Source organism: Cyrtonyx montezumae, unplaced genomic scaffold, assembly GCF_038088225.1.
Source record: "Cyrtonyx montezumae isolate F1298 unplaced genomic scaffold, pur_monq_1.0 scaffold_18, whole genome shotgun sequence".
Lineage (NCBI taxonomy): Eukaryota > Metazoa > Chordata > Aves > Galliformes > Odontophoridae > Cyrtonyx > Cyrtonyx montezumae.
The window spans coordinates 7,326,458-7,340,333 of NW_027071914.1; the positions used below are offsets into that span (position 1 = coordinate 7,326,458).

A 13,876-nucleotide genomic window follows, 5' to 3' on the forward strand; every position below is an offset into this window, starting at 1 on the left:
GAAAGCATTAGATATGGGAAGAATTCCTAGTTGCTTAGTGGCTTTACTGTATTAGCTTTAGCATTCACTTTGTTGAGCAATAAATACTTATCATGCACCTGCTTAAATATTTTTCAAGTAGAAGCTATTCTGGAATATTTTTTTCAAAGAGAAGTAACATCAGATTTACTTACAGTAAACATCTGTTTCTCAGTGTGATTTTTTTGTCTATTGTTGTGCAAATGAAACAAGGATATGCATATAAGTAGAGGAAGCAGAAAGAAGAATGAGCAACTCATGAATGAAAAAATAACGTAAGGAAAAATAACTGCTGCAATACTATTATTTAGCAATTTTTAATGACTCTCACATCTAGCACCAAATAGTTTCACATAGTTACAGGAGTTTTTTTGTGTTTTGTTGTTCTTATTTTGTTTTAATAAAAAGCAAATGCCACCAGGAAATGCAGAATATTTAACTGCATGTGTAACCTTTGCAGGAAGCAGTTATTTTATGTTGCTTTTAGATAAGGTCATGAGCAAACTGCCAGAGATTGTCTGACAGCATTAGGGCTGACTCCTCTTTCCCCAGGACCAGGAAAGCAGGTTAGTACGAAGTAACTTTGGCCTGACTCTGAAGCAACGCTTGGATGTGTGCCTTTGAATTTATTTCCTATATCACTGCTCCTCTTCTCATAATACAAACACTTCACTGAAAGACACTCTTCTTCAGGCACTAAATGAGGATGATTCAAGACTTAAGCAAAAATGATACTGAGTCATTACAAAAAGCCTTTTACTGTGAGTCTTGTAAAGTATTGTGAGCATTTTCCCTCTTGCAGAGCAAGATACAAGATGACAATTATTCATATAAAAAAAAATTATTTCCTCATAAAGAACTGGGTCATTGCTGCCTGTGCAGTTTTCCCTTTAACTAATCGTAAGGTGTATTGTACAGTCCTCAGTGTGATTAGACAATGAAGAAGAGCAGATTGAGAGAGCAGTTATTGAAAAGGTACTTTCAAAAAAGTACTGCTGTATCCTGAACCACTAAGCACCATTTTTTTTTTATGAAATGGTCATTTTTTTCCTCAATCTTTTCCTCAGTCTTCTCTTTTATTATTTATTTTATTTTATCATTATTTTTATTATTATTTATTTTATCATTATTTTTATAATTAATTATTCTTTTTATTAATATATATATATTTTTTTTTTATTTAGAATCCCTTTGTTCCTTACCTTAACTTTTTTCGTTCATCTTAGGTTCAGGCTGCCTTTTGTTTTGAGGTTGGTTTTTTTTGTTTGTTTTGTTTTCTTTCTTAATACTAAGGAGTCATTTGTCTGCTGTTCTACCTTTTTAAGTTGTATCTACAACCCAAGCTTAAGATCTGTATTCACCTTTTGAGAATTACAAATTGGAGAGACTTGGTGCAAGAATAGGTACAATAATGCTTAACTTCTTTCAGGGACTATATGTTGATATTTGAAAGTACCTGTGACATACACAAAAAACATATATATTTTTTTAATGTTTATATTTCTTGTGCAATGTACTTCTGTTAGTCTAAACAACTTTCTGAATTTTGCTGTGGAATATATACACCCCATGCTAGTGAATGAAAGAGAAATTTTGTTGCAGTTTCAATTTACTCCACGTAGATATTTTATTTTGCAGGTGAGATATAGTGAAGTGGTACTATGAAACTGTCTAGAGCACTAATTTCTAAGTGTTTTGCAGTGTCTTTTTAAAAAATACAGCAATGTGGCACCACTGGCCTATTTTCTTTTTTTGAAGCCCCACTTAGCAGGAAGCCTGCCTTCTTGATGTCAGTATTCACCCATGACGTATTTTTAATGCCACAGGAAAGACCGTGCCTATGTTGAGAAGTGCTGGAAAGATGTACGAGTGGGAGACTTTGTGCAGCTTCAGTGTAACGAAACCATCCCAGCTGATATCCTCTTGCTGTACTCCTCGGATCAAAATGGGATTTGCCACTTGGAAACAGCCAACCTTGATGGAGAGACCAACCTTAAGCAGCGACGTGTCGTCATGGGGTTCTCCAGCCAGGTATGTCTACTGAAACTATAGCCAAGGACTGCTCTGAGCAGCAGTCTGACTGCTCTTTAGCTCTAGCCATGAAGTGCAGTGAAGAAGTCTACTTTCAAATTAGAAAACACCTGGGTACTTCAGTGTTCGCGATTATTTTGTTTAGTCTTTGAGTTATTATGTAGTACACCTCATGCACAGGAGCCTTTATGTGTAGGAGGTCTTTTTACACAAGCAGAGCAGAATGCAGTTTGACCAGGATGACCCCAGAAAAGTCAGAGCTTAAATAATTATGTCTATTACCCTATTATTTAAAATTATTAGTATAAATAGCATATCAATTAAAAAAAAATGCACTTTGTATCATACAAACTGGTTTTAGTCTTCCTGCTGCAACTTGTTCGTTGTTCTTGTAGCTTTGATTAATCTTGTGATTTAAGTGCTCCATAAAACTTCTCAGATTTAACTGCAGCTATATAGCGTGACTCCTTAAGGAGGAAAGAATGAACTGAGGTTAGTTCTTTGGTTTAGGAAATGCTTAGGAATACTGAATTCCCCTACCTTGAGCAGACTGAGACAAACTTTTTCTCCTTGCAAGCCACTTTCTAACCTGAATATTCAACTGTAGAACTTTTGTCATTAAAATAGCTCTCTATCTATTTATTTATTTATTGAGAGAGAGGGGTCATCTTTCTCTACCCCTTTTCTAGCCAGAAATCTACTAGGTAGTAATGAGCCCTCCAAGCTCCTCTTGCATTTTGGTGTTCTCCTGTTGCACAAATACTTCTAGGGTAACCAAATATGTATGATTTTACTCTTGATTTTCATGAGATGAACAAGATTGCACAAAGTTTTTAAAAGAGCCTAAATATAGTCACTCATGTGGGACAAAAGTCATATAAAATGCTCTGATATTCATCAAGTTATTTTTCCACCAAAATCTATTTTTTAGGTCAGATTCTCAGCTTGCTTGTACTTAGACTTTATACATATATATACAAAATAGAATGTATATTTCATTGAGGAAAAAAAACCAGGAGAGAGGAAATTGAGACTTGGGCACTGTCACTGTGAGAAATTCCTTACAGTCTGGCAAAGCTTTTATGAATTCCAGTGGGGGATTCTCAAGATTTTCATTTTCTAAAGGAGTGTGACTTCTGGAAGTCTCTTTGCTTTAGAAGAAGGTATGGAAGCCCAGAAGCAGATCTGAATTCCAGCTCTGAATTTCATAATGAGAGGAGTCTGGATTCAAGTGGGTTGCAGTTCTTTTGGTTTTTATCTCAGAGCAGTAATTATTCTCTTTCATGTTTCTCACATCCCATTTTTATTACATATTCTTAATCTAAAATCAAAGTCTTCAGTATCTTTGCAGTTGAGGAAAAGAGGTTATGGCAAACACATACCTTTCATGCTGCTGGCTTTCCAGACTGCTTCAAAGAGCCCCAAAAGCAAGCCTTTTTCCTTGAACACAGGGAAAATAAAGCAAAAGTGTGCGCCTTGATTCAGTTCCCAGCTCTAATTCAAGAAATACTTAGCCTAGAGAGCTCTGTCTTGTTTTGTCTCTCCCAGCACTTTGGGTTCTTTTACTTCTCTTCCTTTTGAGGAGATCTTTTGTTTGTTTCCTTGTTTTACTCTTAGTCTTTATTTTACTCATATTTGAATGTACTCAAATTATTCAAAGGTATGGTCTCATTTTATTCTCATGTACCCCTGGCTGATAAAACAACTCTTCTAATATATTTAAAAATCCATATTAATATTGAAATTATTTTCAATTGATCTTGCTTTTGTCTGAAGAATGTTGTTATTTTACAAAGAATTATAAATATTTGTTACTTTTACCTTAAATGAAGGCAAGTGCTGCCACTAACTAGTATTTATTTTGCTTATAGTCAAATAGATATGTGTGCTATTTGAGAAATTAAAGATTAAAACTGTTGGAAGCTCCCAATCTTGGCTGTACCGTCTGTGTATGAAAATGCCTGATAGAGAAGGTAAAAAATTGCAAGCAAGCTGTGAACCTGATCTAAACATTTATTTTTTGCAAAACATTTGCTTTTTGGTGAGGTGGGTTTACCAAACCCATTAGTTTTTCCTCTGACACTGTGTTATGCTTCCACAAATAAAGCTTATCTGTTGATGCTGGCATGGCATGGGTATTTAGCTGCTCTTACTGTTTGGCATTTCAACTACTCCAGGTTTGATACTCATTCCCAATGTGTTTCTTCTTGCAGAATATTTCATTTGAACCAGAACTTTTCCAAAATACCATCATCTGTGAAATGCCTAATAATGATCTCAATAAATTCAGAGGGTACATGTAAGTATTTGTTATCCATAAATGTACTGACTGTCTCATCTTTAATGTTTCACTTGGAGAAGATACAGATGGAAGCAACACATTTTGCAGAAATTGGCGGGCATTACTATTCTTGGACTCAGTAGTCGATAGAATATGCAAGTGGAATTTGGATTTTAAGGCAAAGGAGGACCAAAGCTTTGACACTGAATTTGCAATTGTTTTATACAAATTGTTCTCACAAGGCCTCAGCTTTTATAGAATTCAGACATGAGCGCATTTGTGTTTGACCCAAGGGTTAGGCTAGGCTAGATTTTTTATGTAAATCCTTTCTAATGTTTAAAGATATACAGCTGCATTGTTCTGATTTCTAAATATTTATGGCTATGGGGAAAAGGTATCCAGGATCTGACATACAAACCCAATTTTTTTCTTACAGCTGAAAAACACAAGCACCAACACTCTCAATGAAACCAATGCATTGGGATAGTATTTACTAGCAGATAAATTAGTAGTTAATGTCTTTGCAATGATGCAGTGAGAATGCTGAGCCTGGAACTTGAATAAACCAGTGGATTCTTGTCTATTAGCCCTCATCATTCCTAATCTGGTTTTGAGAATTTATGCACTGTAGAATATCTCTAATAGCAATGCTATTTTCCTCCTTCTGTGATATCTTAACAAGTAAAAATTGGACAAGTCTGTATTGATTGCTGGCTTAGTGGACCACTAGGTATAATCTAAATCGAAGCAATCCTTCCTATTAACCTGCTGTAATACAGCACAAGAATACTGAGATTATGCAAATGTAAGAAATATGTCACAAGACAACACAAAAAAAACCACAAAAGCACATCCTTAGTGTCCAGGACAGGCTTCAACATCTTTAAATCTTTGTTGAAAATCTATAGCATAAATCTCTTTTGGAAACACCTATTATCTGATCTGCTTAGTGCAGTAGGGAATTAGATGTCTTTCTCTCCCTGCTTCGAGGGTAGATGAAAGAATTCTGTGGAAAATAATTTATTAACAGTTAGTGCAGTTTTCTTCTTTAGACTGCCTTTGTCTGAGGTGTTTTCTAAACCCAAATGATTTTGAGCAGTATTCAAACAAAAATTGGACTCTCAGCAAAGCAAGGTATGACTAGTTTACAATGCTGCTCCAAGAGGTAAGCACTCCTACAGTGTTGCCAGCTAACATTTTTCTCCAAAAACCCTTAATAAATTATTGAATGTCCATCTTCTTACTGTAAAATAGTAGCAGTGCAGAAGAGCTGTCTCTGCTAAAAATGATAAGCAAGAAGTTAGTGATATCTGTCTGGCGTGCCCTGGCCACAGCAAATACTGCTGAAAGGGGATGCAGGAAGGATTCTGCTAGGTGATTTCACCAAGGCTCCCCAGGAAAAGGGAGTTCTGGTGTTACTGTTTAAAATGTACTGACAAGGACATTTGAATGAAAAGTTATTAAGTAATGTTACTTCGAATATGAGATACTTAAATTTGACTGCACCAAAGCAAAGCCTGGGCTTCATATTCAGAAGGCACTCTGTGATAACTCCTATTACGTTCAAGTGCCAGTGAACACAACTGAAGATCTGTTATCTGAAGCTGCTTTGGAAATTACACACCTGCACTCCAACATATAACACTGACCTTCTCATGATTTAATCTTCCAGCCAGAGCTGTTTTATGGTCTCCTCTACAGAGTCTTTGATCAAAGCCATTATTCTACTATCTATAGCTACTTGGCATCTAAACCTTTTTATATATAGAATGCCTTTTATATATTTTTGAATATACATATTCTGGAAGCAGTCTTACCTTATGCCTATATTTATATAATAAAACCAGTTTCAGATGAAAAATCTCAGGTTTAGTATTAATTTCAGGAAAAGCCTACAAGAATTCATAACAGAAAACTATGCAAAAGTAGTTTTCGTTTTCAGAGGCAAATAATAAATTGCCTGCCTGATGGAGTATTGGCATTACAAAATTTTAAGTAAGTTTTCACCTGTCTATTTTACTAATAGAATGAGCAGATGTGTGATGGGACATCCTTAGCCTGAGTGAAAAATCTTCCATCCAGTGTGGGTGAGGAAGAAAGCCTCAGCCCATTCTTCAAGGAAGCTGGGCTCACAAAGATGAGAAGCCCTCTGGTGGCTATTAGAATTTTCTGTGACTTCTTACTGTAGTCTTTACTGAAACTAAGTGAAGCACAAGTGAGGTAACGTCTTCACAGTTCTTTGGTTTCATCTTGAAATGGACATGAAAAAAAAAATTGTTTGAAGTCATATCAGAAAAGAAAAAGGAATTTTTTTCTTCTTTTTATTTTCCCAGGGAACAGCCAAATCATGAACGGATTGGTTTTAACATTGAAAGCCTTTTGCTTCGTGGATGTACAATCAGAAACACTGAAGTTGCAATAGGAATTGTTATATATGCAGGTAAGAAGTACATTCTATCTCACGAAACACAGAATTTCCCTGTAAATATCCCTAAGTAAACATGAGTAACCTAACCTTGCACCATAATTTGACATTTAGTTTTAAGAACTGGTAGTTCAGAGGGAAGAGTGCATAACGTTTTGAATTGAGGGTGTTATCACACATCTCTAAAGCTAATGAGTCCTACACTGGTTCTCTGACAAGTGACAGTATACCTGTGTGCGTCAAATATCTTGCTACATTTATGCAAAGATATCCAGACCAGTCAAATTTGATAAGGTTAGCTTGACTCTCAGCTCTGCAGCTCTAATTATAACGCTAATTTCATTGGTCATAAAATCTACGCTGCCGCCCTAAGAAGAATCTCAGTGGCTCCTCAGGGCAGAAACCACTGCAGCTAAAGATGCATTATGCGCTGCCATAGACACAGCGTGTCTCTGCGATTGTGCATTTCATGCAGTAGATACATGAACCACACCAGACAGTGTCAGTGTCCAGATCAAATGCAGCAGTCCAGGTTCAACAGTGGGTCAGCTCATCTATTTCTCAGTTTCTTTTACTGTCACAGTGTTACCACTGCTTTTATTCACCGAGAGGGATTTATCACTGATTTTGACATCTGTGCCCCCTTCCCCTTCATAAAACAGTCTATCAGCTTCCCTCTTCATGGCCTCTTTATTTGCCAATAAAGAGAAGACAGTTTAAATACAACACTTAATCCCATTATTGCTTGTTTTGTTGTTGTTTTTTTTTCTTTCTGTGTCATGTCACTTGGTGTATGTCTAACCAGCATCAGAGGGGTTCAAGGTTGAGCCACCTAAGAGAAAATAAAAATCACCATTTTTGCAAGAGTCAGTTATCCTAGATTCCCTTCCACAATCCAGAATATTTTATCTGATAGCAGGCCATTTTATTTCACTGCTGTGGAAGAGGATTCTAAATGGCTACAACTCCCACTTATTTCCACAGCCTTCGCTCTGTTAGTCTTTCAACACCTGTCTTTGTAAAAACAACAGCAGGAGGAATGATGCCTAACAGACCAAGGGAGGAGAGCCAGGCATAGGAGAATAACAAAACTAACACCTGTTTTTTGGAACAACTATATGTAAATTTCTACAAGAAGCGTTTCCTATGGAATTGGAGTAGTTTCACAGAATCGTAGAATAGTCAGATTTAGAATGGACCTTTAAGGATCATATGCTCTGACCCTCCCTGCCCCATAGTTAGGCAAATCTTTCACTAGATCAGGATGTTCCATCTAGCCTGGCCATAAACACTGCCAGGGATGAAGTATTCACAGCTTTTCTGGGAACTTTGTTCCACCCTGCACTAAAAATAAAATAAAATAAAATAAAATCATCTTTCTTATATTCAATTTAAATCCACCCCCTTTTTCTGTGAGGGAAATTCTTTTTCTGTCTGTTACTAAAACCCCTTTATACATTAGAAGTAAGCTATAACATCTCCCTTGAGCCTTTTCCAGGCTTAACAATGCCAACTCTGTCAGTTCCTCTTCACAGGAGAGGTGTTTGCTTCCTCTGTTTATTTTCATGGCTGTCATGGACCTGCTCTAAGAGGTCCATGTCTTACCTTCACCTGTTAAGATTCCCATTTTCATTCTCTAGCCATTTCCTAGTATGCTTCTTTCACCAACAGCTAAGATCATAATGTGGGCCTGTGTTAATCTTGCTTAAGATGCCAGCTGCAAAGGTTGGAGATTTAATGATTCCCAAGATGTGTCATTGGTCTGAATGAGGCTTCAATTCAATTTCCTGCTGACATCTTTTTGTTCATGTCAGTATAAAGGCTTATTCTTTCTCTTCTAAAATTAGACTCACTTGAGCCAGTAACCAGCTTCATTTCTAGGTTTCTTTGACATTGATTATATTCTGGCTTTTAATCATGGTCTGTGACCTTTTCTGAACATCCAAAATCAGTCACATTGTAACATGGCACATTCTCCATTTTTATAACCCTATTACTGCTCAATCTTACTTTCTAATGGATGCTTTGTGAAGCGCAGAGCCATCACTTAAAGTGATTGTTTAGCCTGTGCAGTTCTCATCTGACCCAAGTAGAGTTTCACCTTTCGTGGCTACCCAAATGTCCTACATAAAGCAATAGCACTAATGCACCAAAACCACGTAACAGAGTGATGGCCAATATGGTTTTCCTATTGTGCTAGAGACAGCATCAAGAATTAAAAATGTTTTTCCAGTAATAATGTACCAGAATGGAAACGAGTTTTAAATGAAGCCATTAGCATCCAGAAACTGAGAATGTACTGGAGTGTGATAGGTGAGGAGCTGGGTTATACAGCATATAAATCTGTGAGGATTCTAGGGGGGGGGGAATCCACCATATATAAATATAGATATATATATATATATACAGTTTATTTCTCTTATTTCAGATATTCCATATCTTGCAGAGTTATATCCTTATTAGAGGTGTTGAGAAAATTCCTTTTCTTGTTGGGAAGCTGAAGTGGAGGGAAATGAGAGAGATGAAATTTGGAATTAAAGCTCCTCCAATTTCACTGCATAAATCCATTGACATTTCCCTGAGGGATCTTTGAGGGGGACTAAAGGGCTTTGTCCTGAGGTGTTTGTTGTTGGGTTTATTTGTTAGTTTTTTAAAATGCAAAATATTCCATTAAGCATGACATAAAAAGAGAAGTGAGAAACAAGATTTACACAGCTGCTGGAGGAACAGAACTGCAGGCTGTAATGCTCTCATTTTCTGTATAACTCAGTGATAAAAGCATTTGTTCACAGAAAGAAAGGCTGTATGCAGGAGTGAGCCCACACCTTCTGCTTCACAAGCAGTGCTCTGACCTACCTGACTTTGTGCAATAAGTGGATATGTACATATACATGAGCTGAAAAGGAAGGAGCATTGGTGGTGTGCGTCGTTCCTACCGACACAGCTCTGGCTTGTGTAGAAATTACATATTCATTGGAATGGGAAGCCAAGAGTCCCTGCTCTTAGTGAATGTCCTGAACATAAGGCTGGAGAGTAATTTTCTCTCTTGCTCTCTACCTCAGTTAATAATCTTTGATGTAAAGCTGGAGTGAATCCAATAGCAGTGATTAAATCAATCCTTACTTCCAGCTTTTGGTTCGAATCACTTCTCTAGAAAAAGCCAAAAGATAGATGGTGAAACAGCACCTCTCATACATCAACACACACATAAACAACAACAACGCAAATACAAGTCTGCATGGCCTTTGTTTTCTATTATGGAAATAAGTATAAAGTATACAATTTAATATATCAACAGATGGAATCCAGATATCCCATTTGTGGAACCACAGTTCAGATAATATTAATAAAATAGAAAAAGCAAATTCTTCCTGTTGGCTTCTTACAAGAACTCTTTTTTCACTACAAATATTCCAGCTCAATTTTAATCCAGTATGTTCTTAGGATTTAGTGGGCTTTTTTTTCATTTCTTGCCCTGCTGTTTTGTTAGCACTTTACATTCACGTGATGAAGTAAATAACATTAGTGTCTTTCACTGCTGGACCTGATGTGTTGGATTGTATTTAAGTTAATATATGAAAAGTGTCTAGTGGTTTTCAAATAGCTAATGAATAATATTTTCAATATTTTTCAAGTGTGGTTTCCAGGAACCAGTATAGCACCAAATCAAGTCGATTATAAAATTCCAAAAGACAATATTATTGCTCATTTTCCTTCCATTCTCCAGGAGATTTAGCTGTTACATGGAAGCGTATATGTGCTTCTGAGTCTCAAGAGTTTGAATATTGGTGCAATCCCTGTGTTCCTATTGAACCTGCCGCCTTTGAGGAAGTAAAATGTATGTGTCAGCTTAAAGCTGAAATGTAATCGAGCTCTTCCGTAAACTCCTACCTAGATTTAGTGTCTGATATATTCTGACATTCAATCAAATGAGAAAGTTCCTCAGTGAAGCTGACAATAAATTAATATTAGTCATGAGCATTCCATTCTCACTTTGTGAAATGCTTTTTTTTTTTTTTTTTTTTTAACAAAAAGCAAAATGTTTTGTAAACACAATGATATCCATTTGTGTTTTTAAGGTCATGAAACCAAGGCCATGCTGAATAACAATGGTCCTCGTTACAAGCGCAGCAAGATAGAGCGACAAATGAATGTGGATATTTTCCTCTGTGTGGGACTCCTGTTCACAATGTGTCTTGTAGGATCTATAGGTACGAAGCACTGAAAAAATCTTTTGTTTGATTTCTATTTTCTACATTGTGATTAGGACTGATTTTACTGAGACAGGTAAGATCAGATCTAGAACTAAAGGCCTCAGGCTTTTGGACTTCTGTACAGATTAAAATGGCAAATCTGAGCAATTCAGGTGGAAGGAAACTTAGCCATGGCTAAAAATATTTCAGATAAGATCCATCTCTCCTATAATAAAATATGTGTAAAGCAAGCAAGTAAAAGCTGTTGAGTTAATGCCTAAGAATCAGGAGTGCTGCTCTGAAAGTAACACTTCCTATTTTATTATGTTGGTCCATGATGTCAGAGACAGATGTTGATGGAATGGCAGCAGAGGTTGAACCTTCCCACCAAATATGCTGTTACATTTTGCCACCCTGTGATAGGTGACAGCAGTGGGGCACTCTGACACAATGGCATCTGACATGGGAGTGTGTAAGAAGCAAAACTGTGTCATTGAATTTCTCCACACAGTAAAAAAAAATGACACCCATTAGCATTCGCTGATGCTTGTTCCATATATGACAACAAAAGCATAACAATGCAGCTTTACCTTCATTTCTATAGCATTTTCCTTTAATACTTTCATGGTGACTTCAGCAGCCCATGAGCAGCACATGGGTAATTCATTTGGTTTGCAATCTTGACAGCTTCCTTCTTCTCAAAGGCCTTTTTTGGCAGAGGCTGAGATGGATCAATTGCTTAGGTAGGAACACTGCATTTTTCTGGGGTCCTTGCAGTGCCTCACTCCTTGAATGAAGCAACTGGGTGGGGCTGGGGTTATCCAGCTCTAGTTTACTTGACTGATGATCTCAAAGGCCTCACTTTCATTGCACGGAAGCACTCACTTGCTCTGATTGCAGTCTGTCCCCGGCAGGTCAGTATTAATGAATCTGCTAACCCTGAAGAAAAGGGTCTGATTTTAAGCCCACAAAGCTTTGAATGGGTCACTGCTTTAATGAGATAACAGAGGTTCCCACGAGAATTTTGTGTTCAAAGTCCCTTTTCTTTTTAATCAATTTCATCTCAGCGATAACTTGCTTAGTGCTACTGCTTTAATTTAGTTTTGTAGAGACAAAGTCAAATCATGTGGCCCTGTCAAGCTTTCCTGATCCTTCCCTAGAGCCCTAAGATGTGACCCTCCAGTCAGTCATCACTGTAACACTGTTAGAAGAAAAGGCCATCCAAAAAGATGAACAATAGAACTGACTTAATCACTTTTTTAATTTTGCTGCTTCATGTTGCAGTGGGCTCTCTTGGCACAGAAATGGGATTTCAGTTTGACAACTGAGCTCTATGCAAGGGAGAGAGAGAGACTTCATTCTCATTGTTCCCTGGCTGCTGTCATGTTGATTTAGAGACTTGTCTTTGTCTGGTGTGTAGGAGCCCTTGAGTAATAAAGTCCTTTAACTTAAGGTTTGAAGTGGTCTCAGATGAAAAAAAATCAACGTTTGAAAAAACAATTTATATGCTCAGGTCAAAAAAAAAAAGAAGAAGAGAATGATTTTAAATATTCGTAGTTTAAGTGGAACATGTAAAGCAGAAACAAGTATATCAACTTTCATCTGTTCAAAAGATCCCATTGCTCTACCATGAGTTCTTCTTTGCAACCTTGTCTGAATGTAGAGCTCTAGGAAGAAACAGTACTGGTGAATCCACCAGTATTTTCTTTGCACAAAGTGGAAAAAAAGGGGGGGGGAAAGTGGCTTGTACGCCATAGCTGTGCTTCCACAGTTGTGATCAAAGTTTCTAGCAGCCAGAAACTATTGCCGAAATAATTTTAATTCCTTTGGCAGGATTTTAGTAGGCAGATGCTCCAAAATGGCCACTTGCTTAATTGGTGCTAATAGAAGTTTTATCAGAACTGGATGCACAAAGTGGACTAATAGGGGATTTTGGCAGGAGAAGGGCATCTGGAGGAATGACAATGTGTGGAAACTAAGTCATTTGTGCTGGCTACATGTCAAGTTTCTGACTCTGTCAAATTAGTAACATCCTTGCATAAAGTTTATGTCACTAATGACAGTATGAAAGGTGGTAAAGAAATTGTGATGGAATGTTTTAAGTCCTGAACCAGAGACTTTGCTGCAGTCTTGCAGTTTGGGACTATGAGTTAACCAATGGAAAATTGAGAAAATGTAAAAAAAAATAGCTGAATTAATTTTTAATTTAATGTCGGCATGTAATTATGAAGATTTCAGATTGTCTTTACAGAGGCAGAGATGCATCTTTCTGTTAGAAAGAGGAATAGGACCCTTCAGCACTGGGGATTTTTAAAGCTAGGTGGCAGAGATGGAATCCTCTTATGACAAAACATGGAGTGAGAAGAGATCTACACAGACATAATGGCCATGGGAGAAACCTGCTGAAGGACAGGTGGACAAAAAATAGCCATGCCCAGCATGTCTGTTATGTGCATGTGCTACAAAGTTCTGCATATGTTTTGCATTCTTCAGCATATTTGCAGGACTGCTTGGGTACTTGATTTGGAAATGTTCTTCTTAATTAGCACTGCAGTCCATATCAGAAGCTTTATCGGTCACCATCCTGCTCAGTGTGTTTCAATATCATCTCATTCCTACAGGACATGGCATTTGGTTTGGAAGCTTCCCAGAACATCCACCTTATGATGTCCCAGATGAGAATGGCAATTTTCTGTCTCCTGTTCTTGCCGGCTTCTACATGTTCTTGACTATGATAATCTTGTTGCAGGTAAAAGACAAAGCTTCTCTGTTACCTTCAAGGAAGAATGTATTAAAAACTGACTGCAGTCAGTATTATATATATGTATATATATATATATATATTTATGTATCTACCAATAGTTTGTGAAGTACTTTCTTAATCCTATGTGGAAATGTTGCAAAGAGTATTTCAAATCATCAAAGTGG

At 37.1% G+C, this 13,876-nt stretch overlaps 1 protein-coding gene across 1 annotated transcript in view; it reads left to right on the forward strand.

The window, feature by feature from the left end:
* The window catches only part of ATP10B (ATPase phospholipid transporting 10B (putative)), a 52,758-nt gene that overhangs the window by 10,945 nt on the left and 27,937 nt on the right, over positions 1-13,876 (forward strand). Inside the window, exons 3-7 of the mRNA XM_065734505.1 lie at positions 1,845-2,049; positions 4,263-4,348; positions 6,664-6,770; positions 10,835-10,966; positions 13,570-13,697. Coding sequence (XP_065590577.1) covers positions 1,845-2,049; positions 4,263-4,348; positions 6,664-6,770; positions 10,835-10,966; positions 13,570-13,697 — 658 coding nt within the window. The remainder of the gene's footprint in view (positions 1-1,844; positions 2,050-4,262; positions 4,349-6,663; positions 6,771-10,834; positions 10,967-13,569; positions 13,698-13,876) is intronic.